General features: G+C 37.3%; 5 protein-coding genes across 8 annotated transcripts; 3 read left to right on the top strand and 2 right to left on the bottom strand.

Moving 5' to 3' along the window:
- Positions 1 to 3,605: 3,605 nt before the first annotated feature.
- Cbp20 (cap binding protein 20) lies at positions 3,606 to 4,703 on the bottom strand. Its single transcript, XM_078197390.1, has 3 exons — positions 4,482 to 4,703; positions 4,012 to 4,332; positions 3,606 to 3,945 (listed from the first exon to the last, which is right to left on the bottom strand). Exons 1-3 carry the CDS (start codon positions 4,554 to 4,556, stop codon positions 3,841 to 3,843), a joined length of 501 nt encoding a protein of 166 aa, XP_078053516.1. The 5' UTR covers positions 4,557 to 4,703; the 3' UTR covers positions 3,606 to 3,840.
- Positions 4,704 to 4,842: 139 nt separating this feature from the next.
- Positions 4,843 to 5,713, top strand: LOC144470830 (uncharacterized). Its single transcript, XM_078182382.1, has one exon. The coding sequence runs from the start codon at positions 4,919 to 4,921 to the stop codon at positions 5,711 to 5,713; it is 795 nt and encodes a 264-aa protein (XP_078038508.1). The 5' UTR covers positions 4,843 to 4,918.
- A 106-nt stretch (positions 5,714 to 5,819) lies between these two features.
- Smb (small ribonucleoprotein particle protein SmB) lies at positions 5,820 to 7,409 on the top strand. The gene is made up of 3 exons (XM_078178332.1): positions 5,820 to 5,979; positions 6,068 to 6,602; positions 6,695 to 7,409. Exons 1-3 carry the CDS (start codon positions 5,977 to 5,979, stop codon positions 6,808 to 6,810), a joined length of 654 nt encoding a protein of 217 aa, XP_078034458.1. The 5' UTR covers positions 5,820 to 5,976; the 3' UTR covers positions 6,811 to 7,409.
- LOC144468669 (uncharacterized) lies at positions 7,152 to 11,221 on the bottom strand. 3 transcript variants are annotated; one of them, XM_078178319.1, is made up of 12 exons: positions 10,788 to 11,221; positions 10,523 to 10,697; positions 10,257 to 10,435; positions 9,978 to 10,087; positions 9,782 to 9,904; positions 9,532 to 9,697; positions 9,083 to 9,457; positions 8,863 to 8,999; positions 8,656 to 8,787; positions 8,396 to 8,569; positions 8,093 to 8,322; positions 7,152 to 7,319 (listed from the first exon to the last, which is right to left on the bottom strand). In XM_078178319.1, the coding sequence occupies exons 2-12, from the start codon at positions 10,675 to 10,677 to the stop codon at positions 7,283 to 7,285; spliced, it is 1,818 nt and encodes a 605-aa protein (XP_078034445.1). In that variant the 5' UTR covers positions 10,678 to 10,697; positions 10,788 to 11,221; the 3' UTR covers positions 7,152 to 7,282. The 3 variants fall into 3 exon arrangements, with proteins under 3 accessions (XP_078034445.1, XP_078034429.1, XP_078034437.1); XM_078178303.1 differs by having other exon boundaries at positions 10,929 to 11,220; XM_078178311.1 differs by lacking the exon at positions 7,152 to 7,319 and adding an exon at positions 7,335 to 7,833 and having other exon boundaries at positions 10,929 to 11,219.
- Positions 11,222 to 12,402: 1,181 nt separating this feature from the next.
- Positions 12,403 to 16,357, top strand: LOC144469865 (cartilage oligomeric matrix protein-like). Of its 2 annotated transcripts, none has more exons than XM_078180565.1 (11): positions 12,403 to 12,549; positions 12,648 to 12,848; positions 13,003 to 13,091; positions 13,158 to 13,227; positions 13,387 to 13,607; positions 13,903 to 14,055; positions 14,136 to 14,508; positions 14,590 to 14,943; positions 15,024 to 15,251; positions 15,397 to 15,909; positions 15,996 to 16,357. In XM_078180565.1, the coding sequence occupies exons 1-11, from the start codon at positions 12,465 to 12,467 to the stop codon at positions 16,013 to 16,015; spliced, it is 2,307 nt and encodes a 768-aa protein (XP_078036691.1). In that variant the 5' UTR covers positions 12,403 to 12,464; the 3' UTR covers positions 16,016 to 16,357. The 2 variants fall into 2 exon arrangements, with proteins under 2 accessions (XP_078036691.1, XP_078036682.1); XM_078180556.1 differs by having other exon boundaries at positions 13,387 to 13,817.
- Positions 16,358 to 16,593: the final 236 nt, after the last annotated feature.

The raw sequence follows: 16,593 nt of genomic DNA, 5'->3' as shown, positions 1-16,593 counted from the left end.
GAATAATTTATTTTCGGATCAATGTCTACGTACCTGGTTCATCTTTAGAATTCTCCTAAACGTTAATTTACGCAACTTCGTTTCTATTTTAAGGTTTATATTTTTAAATAGATATTTGATGTTTCTTCAGTAACTATTAAGTACAGTTTCTAAATGAAAATAATTTCTCTCTTACAACTTTCAATAACGTATCATGATAAATCAACTACTGATAATAACATCTTTTTCCGCATCTTCTCCGGTTTCGTAATATTCTAGCTTTAGCTTTCAGCTAAATGAACATCTGTGAATAGTAGAACAAGTACTGATAACGCCAATAATATAGTGGAAGTTGACACAATGTTGTGAATTTTTCCTTTTAAACGCAATCGTTCAAGAACGGCGAAATTTCAATCGGTGCCGTCGTGGTCATGCCCGGGACAAGTGTCGTGCGCCGCAACGATATTGGTTTCGAGCGGAGAGGAGCAATGACCCAGTGCGAGCGGTGCACGTGTGCCGGGTAGAAACCACGACGACTGCCTCCGAGCAGGGCATTGGACGCCGCGTGCGCCAGCACAACGACAGCTACGATGTGTCGTTCAATGTTTTGTGTGTGTATGTTAATATTCCGGAGCTGTGCCCGCCTCACACACGCGTAAATACGCGACACGGACGCAGGGGCAGTGGCAAAGTGGCAACCACATTGTCTGTCATATCTAACAAATGTTAAAACCTTAGCAAAATATGTTGAAATCGTGTGACAATCTTTTGCAAAATTTAATGATATATCAACTTTCAGAAATAAATATTAGCACTACCTTACGATGTAGATGCAGAATATATCGACGTGGAAAAATAAATTAGCAAGAATAGCTGTGACAGTTTAAGCAAAAACACTATTTTAATAGCGTTTCATAAATGCAAAAAGTTTAATAATTTCTATGTCTAGTTACTGTAAATTGTATAATATGAACATAAAGTATTATGAAGCGTTCAAGATTTGAAATTATTCTTTCACTATGTTTTAGTGATCGATAATATTAAGATATTGGCCCTTCGTTGACACGTGCACATAGATACAGATAGTAGAATCTCTCCGTAAACCCTGTATTCTTAATATCTCCGGATCGTTACCATGCAAGTTGTTAAGAACGATTGTTAGAGTATTTTTTTGTAACCCATAATCATTGCGTACATATTTATGCATTAATGATAAACACATCTAGCAATAAACATTTTACGGTATTATATAACATATTACACAACGATAACATTACAGTGCATTTCGAGGATAAAATGCTTCAATGTCATTTAGTAGTAGACGTAAATAGATAAGATTTCTATTTGAAATTGCAATTTCGCGTTACTATCGTAACCAAGTTCTACAACATGTCATGTGCCTGTTGCTATCGTACTGCATATCTTCATGAAATGAAAATTACTGTTTTGAAAATGTACCTGTTATGTCTGTTTAAATGTATGACAGCAATACCGAATAGTATAAACTGATACATAATACTACAGAAATAACATTATTTTTGAAACCAAAAACATGCGATAGTAATATTTCTCGGGAATTCATAAAGAACGAGGCACAACAATCACGAAAGACGGTCCTGGGAAGACACGTGGGTCAACACGATTTACGTGGTTCCAAACACACACAGTGTCGGGAACGCGGTGAGATCAACGAGGGTTCGAAGATAGAAGAGGTTGAACAGCAATGGTGGGGGCATGGACCAACTAGAAATCTGAAGAGCGGGGAGCGAAAACCGGTGGGGTAAGGGTCGAGGTAGCAATCAACTCTAGAACGATGTCGTACCTTGACCAATCTCAACGCGACTTGTTTTAAGCTATGCCAGTGGCGACCTCAGAAATGACTCGTGATCGTGCCGAAACCAAAATGGCAAACAGAACGGAGAACATTGGTCAAACCATCCTTTTTCTTTCGAATAGGCTACGATGCTTGTGTATGGACCTCGATGTCGATATTTATAACAAAGTGAACGCTTCTCTTTGATACGCTCGCCTGATAACGTATCATAAGAAAATATATAGCAAGAGACGAGCGGTATAATGACTGTAGTAGAACTAGACAGAGATATATCTTTTATGTTACTCATATCGTTCGTATAGAAATAATTGATCTACATGTTGCCATATCTGCTACTATCAATGAATGCATTATTTACAGGTATCAGTGTCACCAATTACAAATATATGTGGGACCGTAGGAATAACAGGGGAAGTGTTGGAATGACTAAACGAGGTCAGACCAACGTGGTCGTATTAAATAGAAAGTGGAAAGTATCTTAAGGTCAATGACTTCATTCCACGTGTATGCCGCCGACTTACACCTCACCGTGTATTACATTTCAAGGTCATGTAGGTACATGTATAGTCCTACAGAATGGAAGCGCAGCAAACGAATTTTATCGATTAGTGTATGAGTTAATTATTTGTTGTGGGTGAATGCAGGTAAAATTGACTTGAAATGTTCGCTATTTAAAAGTATGGAATGGATAAAATTAGTTTACTTCTGGGCGAGGAAAACCAAGAAAACTCATTTCTACCGTGTTTATGAAAAGGACTGTTTACTTAGAACGTTGAAACTGTACCTGTAGGAAGTATTGGATGATCTTTTAGGAAGGTTCAAATGCAGATTTGGTTTGAGTAGAACGAAAATCATTTGAGATTTATCAGCCGACAGAATTATGTACATCTTAAGAGGCAGTACTCAACCCCTGACCTTATCATAAATTACCGAAAGCGGTAAATTACTGGATTTCCCTCAAAGATAAGCTACCGCTAATATAGATATTACCGGCAACATAGTTTCCGCATTTTCTTTTCTCGCATAGGCCGCAAAACAAGCAGGTAATAACAGTTTGTTATGTAATATAAAACGAAACGCAATAATATACAGCCAAACACACGATTATTTCGTTTTATCTTCTATCGGTCAGATCACGTGACAACTCTCTCATAACCCTCAAGCTTTAATTTAACTCGCAGAAGTTAAAAAATTCTCACGACAATAAAGACAGGCCAAAAGTTATCCTTTCAGTAATATTCAGTTGAAAAAATAGTATGCATTTATTAAACATGGATTTTCACCATATTAACATACCAACTTCACCGCGCTTTTTTCAAGGACTCGTACAGCGCCATTTCGCGCAGTGGTAAAATGTTCAAACGGTTGGAGAAATTTATCGACAGAGTAATATGTCTCTAGAAATGCACAGTGGCTCCATCTAATGTACCTACAAAATTGGACCTCTCTACAGACAGTAATTCGAAATTTCCCCACAATTGACGATACAGGCACAAATGTATTTTTAAATTTTCATATCCGCAATATATTCCTATCAAAGAACAAGTTTAGCTGAACGTTTACTTATTTTTTAAAAAACATAGACATAATTATAGCATTTTGAGATATAGGACTGGTGCACACGATCATTATGAATAGTTTAAGGCTAAGTTCGCAAGTCATTTTATTTTTCATAAAGTGTCCTTTCACAGATAAACAACCAAACTGAATTTCTCTTATATGAATATTATAGGGTTGCAGATTAATTATGGCACTATTGCAGCGTAAAAAAGTTGCTAGTCAAGGGTTAATGTTATTTGTTTAAGAAATATTTTACTTTAATAACGTACTTGATAAAATTTAATCATTTTTACCAATGTCCTGAATTCATATCTGTGCCCATAATTATCACTTTCATAATTATGGACACATTTAACTCTCATATATATTTACAGTTCTTAATATCGAAGTCTAAATATTATAATTTGTATTTGTAAATGAGACAGATATACAAAATTCTGAATCAAAACTTGTGTACAGTTCAAATTTCAACGTCCAAAGCCTCCGTCAGCAATTGGTGTCACTTTCTGTTGCATTATTTTACCAAATCCTCCTCTTCCACTGTCAAAGTCTGATCTGTATTCGTCTCTCACCTAAGTAAGCATAACATATATTATTTTGCACAACGTAATTATGTTAAACAAAATAATGGTGCATACTTGGCCTCCAGTCTTTCCTCTTCCATATTGTCTACCTTCGATGAAACCAGCATCCCAATCTGTTCTGATTATTCTATCATCTAAGCGTGTTCCATTGATGTACCTCATACAACTTTCAGAATCTGCTCTTTGATAATATTCGACAAAGCAGAAACCACAGGGTGTCTTTTTATATTTATCTAAACCCATTATAATTCTCCTAATGTCGCCACATTTTGAGAATAATTCATATATTTGTTCCTCTGTAGTATAAAAAGATAAATTGCCAACATATAAAGTTGTAGAATTCCTTAATAACCTATCTTGTTCGGCTCTCGAGCCCTGGGGAAAGAAAATATTATTAACAACTTAACAATTGTATATATCCTTTCAGAATATGCAATAATACATAATTATATCGTATGTAAAAAGTAATATATGGTATAGAAACGCTGCATAAAAAAATGGTTAAGAAGCGTCGGTCAACAAACCTTAAAATGTTGATCACGATATGAACTTAATTCAACAGAAGGTGAAGTTGATGTGGTTGCTTTTACTGCTGCCATGATAATCGCTGTTACATTGACCTAATTATTCTTGATAATATTAAAATAATTACATGAAACCGAATTCTTCTTTCAATATTTATTACATTATTATATCTATGCCATGTATAAATTTCCGAACTTTTTCGACCCGTTGATAGGCTACAAAAGATACAAAAGCGCCACGCTCAGGCTAGATAGAGAAACATATTTTACGTCAAAAGTATGCGTATATCAAATTGTTTCAAAATACTGAAGTAAAAATTTATGTTACGATCGCTATTAATATTTGACGACGAGATGACAGAACTTCAATGTCGGAAACGGAGGAATTGAAATTATAACAATTAAATTATATTATACTATAATGAAGGAACGTTAAAATGAAGAACGGCAAACTACAAAATTCCATTATTTCAATCGAAACTAAAATTCCTGATTCATCCCAAAACTATTCCGCTTCTGGTACTAAAAGAAAATGTTACAAGTTTCTTTTTAGCTGCTTTAAAGTTATTCGCAAAAAGGACTCCCACGAAAGTATTTTTAATCAAAAATCTCATGAATCCGATTATATTGTTGAAAAACTCGTAGTAAAACGTGTGCCTTCTATCTCTTTCGGATTATCAAAAGGTATATTAGAATCTGAAAATGATCATCTTAACAAAAAGAATGAGAGCTTATTAACTACAGAAGAAAGAAAGACTATATTCTCTAATGCTTCGAAAACACAATCGATTTTATACTACTGTGATAGAATAAATCAAAATATAATTACGAATGTACCTAGTAAATACCTATATTTTCATACAAATACAAGTGAGTTACAACAGAGTAACATTAAAGAAATAATGAATGCTATGAACAGCTTATATCCAAACTTAAAAGACGATGAAAAATTACCCAAATTTTCCGATACTTTACATAAACCCAAGAACAAAACTATATTTGGTACAAGTTCTTTAAGAACGGAAGCTTATAATCAAAAATATATAAAATCGTCTGACAACAACGAATTTCAACGTAATTGGAAAATAGCAGCAGATAATTATAAAGTTTTAGCTGAAAATATTACAAGCACTAATCCATCAATCATAACATTAAGGTGGAAAATCGTTGTCCATAAAGCAATATGTAGCAGAGAGGAAATATCCAGTACCAGAGAAGGAACTAGGCCCTAGGTGTAGGGATAAATACGTATGTGGACAAGTAGGAAAAAGAGAGCGTTGCAAGCAGTTCCATTAGAACACGAAATCCACTGGGAAATTATGTATACAGAACGCCATCTATTCATGTGGCAAAGTTATGTTATTGAAGCGATAAGTCAAATCCGGTGAAGGTGAAGCCGACGAATTGTTATTTTCATTTATGTAATTGTCCACATAAAAGTTAACAGATAAATAGTGGATTTTACTTTTGACGTTTCGAAAAGAAAACCATCAAGATGGTAAATTTTAAAATAGCAAAGCGCAAGTATTTGCAGTATTACAAGCGTAATATCATTATAACCTAACAATACGGTTTTCTCGTTTCAGACGATCGGCAAGAATAACAAGATGTTACAACATATTAATTACAGAGTTAGAATTATTCTTCAAGACTCTAGAACATTTATTGGCACGTTTAAAGCTTTCGATAAGCATATGAATCTTATACTTGGGGATTGTGAGGAATTTCGTAAAATTAAACCAAAAAATACGAAGCAGCCAGAAAGAGAAGATAAACGTGTGCTAGGTTTTGTACTCTTACGAGGAGAAAATATTGTTTCTCTGACAGTAGAGGGTCCTCCACCCCCAGAGGAAGGACTTCCTAGAGTACCTATTCCTGGAGCAGCTGCAGGGCCTGGTATGGGTCGTGCGACTGGACGTGGTATGCCTGCTAATGTTGCTGGAGTGCCTACTGGGTTACAAGGACCAGTTAGGGGTGTTGGTGGCCCATCGCAACAAATTATGACACCAGGTGGTAGAGGCCAAGTTTCTGCACCGCCACAGATGCATCCTGGTGGTCCCCCACGTATGCCAGTTGGAGGTCCTCCACCAGGAATGATGGGTCCACCTCCAGGAATGATGGGTAATTATTTATATTTTGCTAAATCTCATTTTCCAATTGATAAAAGGTGTCATTTTTTGGAAAGATGAAATAATGTTCTTATTTGATTATAGGTATGCCACCAGGAATGCCACCCATGGGACGAGGAGGACCACCAATGGGACCTCCTGGAATGAGAGGACCACCTCCTGGTATGATGAGAGGCGGACCACCTCCTAGACCTTATTAAAATCTTTTAAAATGTACAATCGTGTTTGCCGATAAAATAAACTTCTCTTTCTACATAACAAACTTTAATGTCATTGCTATCTTTTAATTAATAATTTACCTATTGTAGAAATTATTTACAAACATTAAAAACATCTTTGTTCTCCATTTCAAAGCAGACGCGATTGGTGCTTACATTCATGTCGAATTTTAAACATATTTCGATTAAACTCAATGTAGACAACCGAGCGCGTATCATTGTCAATAATGGAATTGCTGACTCGTAAAATCATATACAGAAATGATGAATATATTTTCTTGAGCAGTTTTTATAAACAGTTATTATTATGAGAACACCGTTTCGACACTTCCTCTTAAATCTATATATTTTCGGTAAAAAGAACAAAATTGATTTCTCTTCTTTAGAATATATGTGTATATTAGTAAGTACTTTTAAGTTTCTGTTAATTCCTTAAAGCACTCAAAAGCTCAACTTACAAATTAATCAAAGAAATGTAACTATTCGAAAATCTGTAAAAAACAATTGTAATTCGTAAAGATATAAATGTTATTATTCTATTTATCTTTTGTAATGTCCTATTTACATTGTATGTATATTTACAGCATGTGAACAATATAAAGCATGAGCAAGTATCAGAAACATAGAAACAAACTTTTTACTTAGCATTGTAAATATATTACAAATTTGGCACATGCCAGATTTAAAACAATCAGTCGTGTAGAATTACAATTTCTTAATCAGGTAATTGCACGATTCTTATATTATTTGTGATTTAGTGATCAAGAAACTTCGTTTGTTTGAAAGGGTCAAACACTACTAAGAGTTAAATACTTATTGTTAGACATGTATGTATTACGTACATTATGGAATACATCCAGTCTTTCTTTGTTAAATTTAATATCTATATGAACATAGTGAAAAGTCTCTTAAAAGCTTCCAGTATAAACTAAATCTTCGATGCCAACATACGATTCTTCACTGAGTATTGAACGTTCTTGAAATAAATAGCTACCGTCGCGTCACCTGCGTTCAAACTTATACGCTGGATAAATGTGTAAAAATATCGTAAATAAAAGATCTATATGAAATGGAGTATTGGAACTGTGATGGCTTAAAACAATTTAAAAGGACAATAAATCATGTAATACGAATTTAAAAAGATTAATTTATAAAAAAAAAGAGAAAGGAGAGTTTAAAGTAATTATAGAAGTTGGGTGTTCATGTTACATGCACTTTTTTAACATAACAATTTCATAACGAAGTTTGATCACTTCAAACTGACCTGTGTATCTCATCTATAACAGAACTTATAGCATCGGTTTTTACAATGATTTCGTTATCCTGTACATGTGAATCACTGTTACTTGGTTCTTTCGAAAGACGAGCATGCGCATTCTGTATCACAGTCTTAGACTCCGAGGTAAGAACATTAGGTGATTCAAAAATTTGGGTCAAAGCTTTGTTCTTCTCGAACACATCTTGCCGAAGATTGAACGTTATGGTGTTACCAGACTGAAAAATAAAGTACATAAACACATTTTCAATTATTCTTGCGATTTCATGCGTATGTAATAACGGTCATTACTTTCGTGTTGGATATTATGGGTTCCGTTTGAGACAAATTAGTTGTTGATAACATAGTTACAGACTGATCTCCATTGTTTAACGTAATATGGCGCGGTAAAACATTAATAGAAGCATTATGTTGATTCGTGACACACAAATTTTTACCACCCACTATTACCTTTCCCAGTACTTCCTAAAGTATATAAATATAATTGAATGATACATAGGAACTAACAAGGAAACGATTGTTATTAAACGGATTAAGTAATGTCAATATACCTTGCCTGCATGAGAAAGAGTTACACCTTTGGTTTGACCCTTTTGTATAACAATCACATTCGTTTTAGATGTTAATTTTGTATTAGGATGACGAGAAATATTTACAGTTTTATTAGAATTTAACGTAACACCCTAAAACATTAAAACAAATCATTAGAAATCTCTACGTTATTCTCCCGTATTCTTAAAATGTTTTAAAACAAGTACAATTTTGGCAGCGATTTGATTATTGAGCGTAGTGGGTATTTTTTTACAAGTTACTGTCGCTTGTTTAGACTGAGGCGGTCCTGGTCCATTCGACACGGCTGTGCCAGGACATACGGTCATTAAACGATGCGAATTATCTGAGGAAAAAAATAACCATAAATCAAGTTCGAACTATGCGAACTCTTAAACTATTTTATGATGCGGCAATACCGATAATTACTTGTCGTAATAGCTTTAGTTATAGGAGGTTTCGCGTTAGGATGTATCATGGGCACGATACGTTTTGTGCTACTGGCAGTAGAATTTGAATTCTCAGAGTCTATTATTTTTTGCGAACTACTTAAACTATTTTGCGTCGATGTATCTCCAGTTTCAAGCTGCAAATTATTCCCCGACGTGCATGGTACACCACCAGGCATCAGAATGCCTGACCCAATTTTTGTACTAAGTTTACTTTGTGTTGTAATTATTTTTCCCTGAGGTTTAGCAGTACACGTTGTTCCCACAGGGACGACGGAATTCGTAGGACTACTAGACGGTACTGCTACGTGGTTGACAACATTTTCTTGCACCACAGTTGTTTTAGGTTCAAGATCTAAAATTTAGACGATTTAGCGTCATTTAATATAATACGTACCTCATATCTATTCAAATAAAATATATTTTAACCTGTAGAACCTTCTGCACAATTAATATTAAGCGGTATTATTGTGAAATTTTGGTGCTGCAAAGAATTTGTTGGGACTCGCGACAACTGGATAGTATTTTCTAGACATCCTTTTGGGGTAGCACCATGATTTAACGTTCCTATAGAATTTGCCGACACTACCAGTATCTTAATGAAATTTTAATCGTTAATTCTTTTCTTGGTAATTCCTTAACTAAATTTGATTGAAATAATTGAAGTTATTTGCAATACCTTATTTGGTAATGCTGTTGGAAGTGGAGAAGTTGCTTTACGTTTTTCCACAATGCCACACTTCTCACCCACGTCCAAATCCTTACTTTCGCTATTTAAATTTCGTTTATTTAGCTCAGCTATCTGTAATGTTCAAGATGCAGATGAAATAATTGGAAAGAGACATAATACGAAGCAACGACGTAAATTGGATTACCTCATCCATAATATTTTCTTCATTAAACTTATCTTTAATAGGTGAAAGCTCAGTGTCACCAATTGTTCTTTCCTCTATTTTCACTTTCACAGGAGATTTGCTTGTAATATCTGTTAAAATATTAAATATAGGAATGAAGAACAATTGCGTGTATAAATCCATATGGAAAAGAAATGCCAAATCGTTGAATTTCTTGACTTACAGCTCTAGAACCACATGCTAATTTACACAGACTAAAACCACACATTTACCAAAATAGATAATAGTTTTCCTTAAAACCTTTTGCATCCTCTGTTTTTTCATGAACAGGAAGATTCCTTTTGTTTGCAGCTGCTGTTGCAAGAGACAAACTATTTGCTAATGTAGTAAAAGCTGTTCTTGCTTTTAATCTTGGTAAAAGAGGAATAGCACGACGACCTTCAATAGTCCAATCCGTGCCAGTGTTTGGACCGCTTAATCTATACCATAAGCAAGGACAAATTAGTATTTGAACATAAAACATTTTTTACTACGAATTGTAACAAATGCTATATTTAAGCACTTACTGTTCAGCTATAGTTGCTAACTTTTCGTCGTTTACAGCTCTTCGTACTTCTGCACGATGCCTTTCATTGGAAATATGTAAAACTTTAGCAAGTTCTTGTAACAATTTCTGTTTCTCATTGGTGAAGGATCCTTGAGCACGTAAAACAGACACCATACTTCCATACGCGTCTAATTCTGTATTAAATAAGAAACACAGCTCCTCTATAATTACCATAGTATGTAAATAATACAACTTGGTCTTGGTTAATCGCTGAATTGTCGTACAATACCCGTAGCAGCAACGTTAGCAAAATTTACAATGCTATCGCATCAATGATCGTCTTTATCCTTCGGGTATATTTACTATAAAACCCGAAAAACTTAAATGCTAGCAAAGAAAACAAATTGTCTGGATCTTAACCTTACCCAAATATCGTAAACATTTTCTACATTCATCACGGGTCATCGTTTCGTGCCTCGTCGGCCACATGATCGCATTCTTCGGTCGTTATAATAATCGTGACAAAAGTTTACCACCGTTTCTACGCTTTTTACACATTTTCGACGTTTCGTTGACAGTATGGTAAGTTGATGATGAAGTTGCCGTCTAATTACATTTATCGTATGTGCATCGTTTATTGTTGTAAGATTGGTACCATTGCTGTGGTCCACAGTCCGCTCCGTCTGCTACTCGGATCAGCCCGGATCCGTTGCGTCCGCTTGGTGGTCCACTGCAACCAAAAGCTGTTTGCTGATCGCTGTTAAATATTTTACACAAACAGTTTTATACGTTGGTCCGCCTGACAGCGTGAAAACACGTTGATTTGAATTTATTCGAACACAATGCATTATACGTACTAGAAGAGAAGAAATACATATTCTCTAGTAGAAGAGAATATTTATTTTCTACATTTCTCACGGAATTTTTGGTCGGTAAACTCATATTCCGTTAGAGAGTGAATTGATTTCGATCACGCAGCGACATCATGCGGATTTCACTTCTGCTAATGCTTAACGGTTTTAATGCTTATGTTGAAACCTTTGTAAAAGAAATTCGAATACAAGTGTGTTACATTTACAGAGTGCCCTAAAGGATTTGAAATCAATTGAAATAGGTGAGTCCCAAGTTCATTCAAAGTAACTCTTTCCTTAGCGCAAATGCTATCTGCGACTTTGCTGATGAGCTATTAATGTTAAGACTTATTTGAAAATATCCAAAGAATACTTTATAATGTATGAAAATAGAAAAACCAAATCTGAACGAGAAACGAAATCAACAAATCGATCGGGGCATTAAAGTTTAAAGCTCGTCAATTTACGGAAGATAAGATCCGTTTATTTGATTAATCTTAGCTGGAACTGATTCACAATAAAGGTGGGGTCTGCAATAATATTTGTTAATACCGAAACGTACCTTGTAACCATTTCATTTACACAAGCCAATCATAATATGTGATAAGTATTTTATAGCAGGAAATGCAATGAAAAAATGAACGACATGTTCTGCGAAATTGAATAAGATTATTACTACATTGTTTCCCTAGAAACACAAATGCGATAAAAATCCTTCTGTACAACTATCACTTTAATCGCGATAGAAAGTTTCAATTATCGCAATTCGAAATGACGTTGTTAAGTTTGAAAAAATTGCTCGTTCGTACAAATACCTATATATATATGTTCTTAAAAAATCGAGGCTGATCTATTCACACAATGGACAAGAAGATCTATGAGGATTATCCAATGAATAGCTTGTATCTTGGATGCAAGATTGCGTTAGTCATCATAATCAGTTGCAGATTTTGATAAAACAGAGTTACGGGAATCGCACAAATATTTGCGAAACCGCTGTTTTTGATTGCGATGTGCACTCGGAATAGTATATAAAGAGATATCCCAATACTTTCCTGTCATAATTGTCGAACACTATTCGAAACGAGCAAGAGAAAGTAGTGATTGAACATGCAGATATTAACTATCGCGGCATTAAGTACCGCGGTTTTGCTTGTTGCAAATGCCGTTGACTCCGGTATTCTACTCGAAGAAGGTAATGGATTTTGAAATCTCTTAATAAAATTGGTGGCGGTTTGTTAATTATCAATGGTTAATGACCTTTAATTAAATACAATGGAACGGTGGTTTTAGATCCAGACGACGGAATCGAGAGCACGGTCAATGATAACGGCAACGGTTTATGGGTCGACGATGACAATAATAAGGTTACTCGTAAATTGAGAATTCCGATTGAAAACGCTGGGAAATTGGACTCCGTCGATTTGGCGGAGTTAATTTATAAAAAAGGGTTTAGGGCGCGAAGTTTGCGCATCAGGAATACTAAAGGAAAAGGTAATTATCGCATAAGATCCGCCGAAAATCTCGGAACGGTCGGTTATCTTGGTAATAATGCATTTTAAAATGTGAATGCATGTTTTAAATGTAAATAAATTGTCGAAGCACTCTCATAGTTTGCCGATCGTTTACGAAAAATATTGAATTTTAGGAGAAAACGTGACGGAGAGTTATATAGTGGGTGCCATCGATGATCTGATCAATGCAATCAGATCAGTTTGGAAGGAGTTACATTCGAGCGTAAGTGTTTTCGTTTTCGACACGATGCAAAGCACACCAATATCTGAACAATATGTTTTCTTTTAGAAAGCGGAGACAAGATACCTTCGATATTTGATCAACAACTGCGCAGCCTGCAGCGACAACGAAGAAAGCGGTGAGTAAGGTTTCACTTAGGCCCTAAGCCTTAGAGAAATCTTCGAACTCGTGCAGGTGAAGTCCAAAGTAGCCTTCCTTTACCCACTTTTCCTCCGTCTACTATATGTATACAGTAAATAAATGGGTACATGCACAACGTAGAAAGTACTTGTTTTAGAGGCACCAGTGATACTTACTTGCGAGTACAAGTCACCCTGTCTGCCGGGACACTATTGCCGTAACACGGCGCAAGGTCCAAAGTGCGGTCGCTGCTCGGCCGGGTACACCGGCGACGGGTATCGTTGCGTTCAGTCGAGTACTCCATGTGCGAAGAATCCTTGTTTGCCGGGTTGCCCCGGTAGTAGTTCGTCATCGTGCGTCAACGTGGACGTGTGCCAGGTTGGTAAGCCATGCTATCCCGGGGTAAAATGCACGAATCTTTATCCCGGGTACAGATGCGAAGCCTGTCCGAAAGGGCTCAACGGGTCCAGCGTGGAAGGAAGCGATCTGGACCACGCCAAGGTCCACAAGCAGGTCTGCCGGGATATAAACGAGTGCGTCACCGATAACGGTGGCTGCGGAAAATTTGTACAATGCATCAATACGGTGGTATATAATATCTACATACATATGCGTAGTTGTCAGTCGCGTCGTTCTCTAGTATTTAAATATTTTAACTCGAGTTGTATTCTAGGGATCGTACCAGTGCGGCTCGTGTCTACCGGGATTCGTTGGCAATGGAACAGTCGGCTGCAAGCCCGATGGCCAACTTTGCCCCGACGAGGTTACAGTTTGTAAAAGCAACTCTACGTGCGCGAACACGGGAACTGGAACTTACACCTGCAAAGTAACCGACCCATCTCTCGTATCAATATTCCCTTCTCCGACTTGATTGTATGGAATTATAAGAACCGAATTTGCTGACAGTGTCGTGCCGGATGGGCAGGAGATGGATACGAGTGCGGCATAGATAGTGACAACGATGGCATACCCGACGAGAAGCTTTGCTGTAGCGCACGAGAATGCAAAGCGGACAACTGTCCTAAAGTACCAAACAGTGGCCAAGAAGATGCCGATGGCGACGGCATAGGGGATGCTTGCGATCCAGACGCTGACAACGATGGCAAACCAAATGCCAGCGATAACTGCCCGTTGCATCCAAACCCCAAGCAAGAAGACAAGGACGGCGACAAAGTCGGCGATGTCTGCGATAATTGTCCTACGGTCAAAAATCCAAAGCAGGAAGACACGGACAACGACGGAGTTGGCGACGCTTGTGACGACGACATCGACAATGACGGTGAACGAATGCGAGATCGCTTGCGTCTAGATACTCGTATAGTTTTTTTTTTGACATCGTTTTAATCCGGATGATTTTCAGGCATACCAAACAAGATTGACAACTGCCCTTACAAAGTGAATAAAGGTCAGGAGGACGTCGACAAGGACAAGATCGGAGACGTATGCGACAATTGTCCCAATATTAGCAACCCGAATCAGTCGGACAAAGACGGTGACGGAGTGGGCGACGTTTGCGACAATGACAACGACAGGGATCAAGACGGCATTCAGGACGATAGAGACAACTGTCCCGACGTATCGAACGCGGATCAGGCCGACGATGATCACGATGGCATAGGAAACGTGTGCGACGATGATATTGACAACGATGGAGTGCCGAACGACGTGGACAATTGTCCTTACGTATACAATCCGGATCAACTTCAAACTATTCGTAAGTTAAGTCCATCAGTTAGAGCCAGTTAAGATTTTTCCCTGAGGGTAACGCTATGAATATGAACTTGGCGATTTTAGATCCGACTAGAGGCGATGCTTGCTTGAACGACTACGACAAAGACAACGTGATCGATGCGGTCGACAACTGTCCAAACAATAGCATGATATCGAGGACGGACTTCCGAAAATACGTGACGATCGCTTTGGATCCTGTTGGATCGTCGCAAAAGGACCCTGAATGGGAGGTAACCAACGAAGGAGCTGAGATCAAACAACTTTTAAACAGCGATCCAGGACTTGCTATAGGTATTAAATTTTGCAATCGGCATTTGTCGTTAAGATATGCAGCAAATCTAGCTGGATAAATCGTAGATGCAACGTGGACCAATCGCTAGCTCTAGAAACGTCGTAGTGCCGTATAATAATGATCGCGTGTGCTTTGGTCGAACAGGGCCGGATACGTTGAGCAGCGTGGACTTTGACGGCACTTTTTACATCAACGACAACAGCGACGACGATTTTGTTGGCTTCGTGTTCTCTTACCAGAGCAATCGTAAGTTCTACGTGGTGTCTTGGAAAAAAGGTGCTCAGCAGTATTGGGAGAAGCAACCATTCCCGGCCTACGCCGATCCAGGAATCGTTTTGAAGCTCGTTGATTCGAACACGGGTCCCGGAATACATCTCAGAAACAGTCTCTGGCATAATCAGGATGTCCCGAACCAAACGAAGATACTCTGGAAAGATCCGAATCAAATCGGCTGGACGGCACAAACTACGTACCGATGGCAGCTATCTCATAGACCTAGAATCGGTTTTATTCGATTCAAGCTCTTCCAAGGTTCAAAATTGATCACCGATTCCGGAGACGTGCACGATTCGACTCTAAAGGGTGGCCGACTCGGTCTTTACTGCTTCTCTCAAGAAAAGATCACTTGGTCGGACATGGAGTACAGATGTGCTGAAGGTAAGAAGATCAAAAACAGATTACGAAAATTTCGAAACACCAGCTATGCTAATACCACACTCTTGACTTTTTATTCTCACTTTCAGAAACCTCGCCAGCCACATAGTTGCAGCAAACCACCAAGTGAATCACGATGCTTTTACACAATAGATTTGCATATGGGATTGAAATGAAATTAAAGATTTGTCTGTCCCGTTAAATTCATTTTACATATTAAGTGTTGCATATTACATCCCTATAGGAACAAATATTATAATAAGGAAAGACGGCCGAGTACGATTCGATAAATAGCACGATAGATTTTAATTACAATTCCATAAATGTATTATAGATTATTAACAGTGTTAGACATGTTTAACGCTAGTGCGACAATAAGTTAAGCAACGTTTTTATTGAAGTAAAATTAATTCGTTTTAGTTTGTACGCAATAAAGTATTATTTATCATTAGATTTTTCTCATAATATTGATTCGTCGAGATGTTGCTTGCTCTTCCATAATAAATAAAAAAATGATACTTTTGCGCGGATTCGTTTGACTGTCTCATTGATGCGCGGACCACGGAAGGCCGCGCTTCATACTTGCGGCACTACATCACATTCCCGTGGGTAACGCATAAAGACGCTCGTAGGCTTTTCCTCGTCTCAGACGACGAACGCCAACGACCTGCGATCTATTTACAGTAA

Source organism: Augochlora pura, chromosome 1 (assembly GCF_028453695.1).
Source record: "Augochlora pura isolate Apur16 chromosome 1, APUR_v2.2.1, whole genome shotgun sequence".
NCBI lineage: Eukaryota > Metazoa > Arthropoda > Insecta > Hymenoptera > Halictidae > Augochlora > Augochlora pura.
Note: the sequence above shows the minus strand (reverse complement) of the source record. Positions and strands in the feature narration are given on the sequence as shown.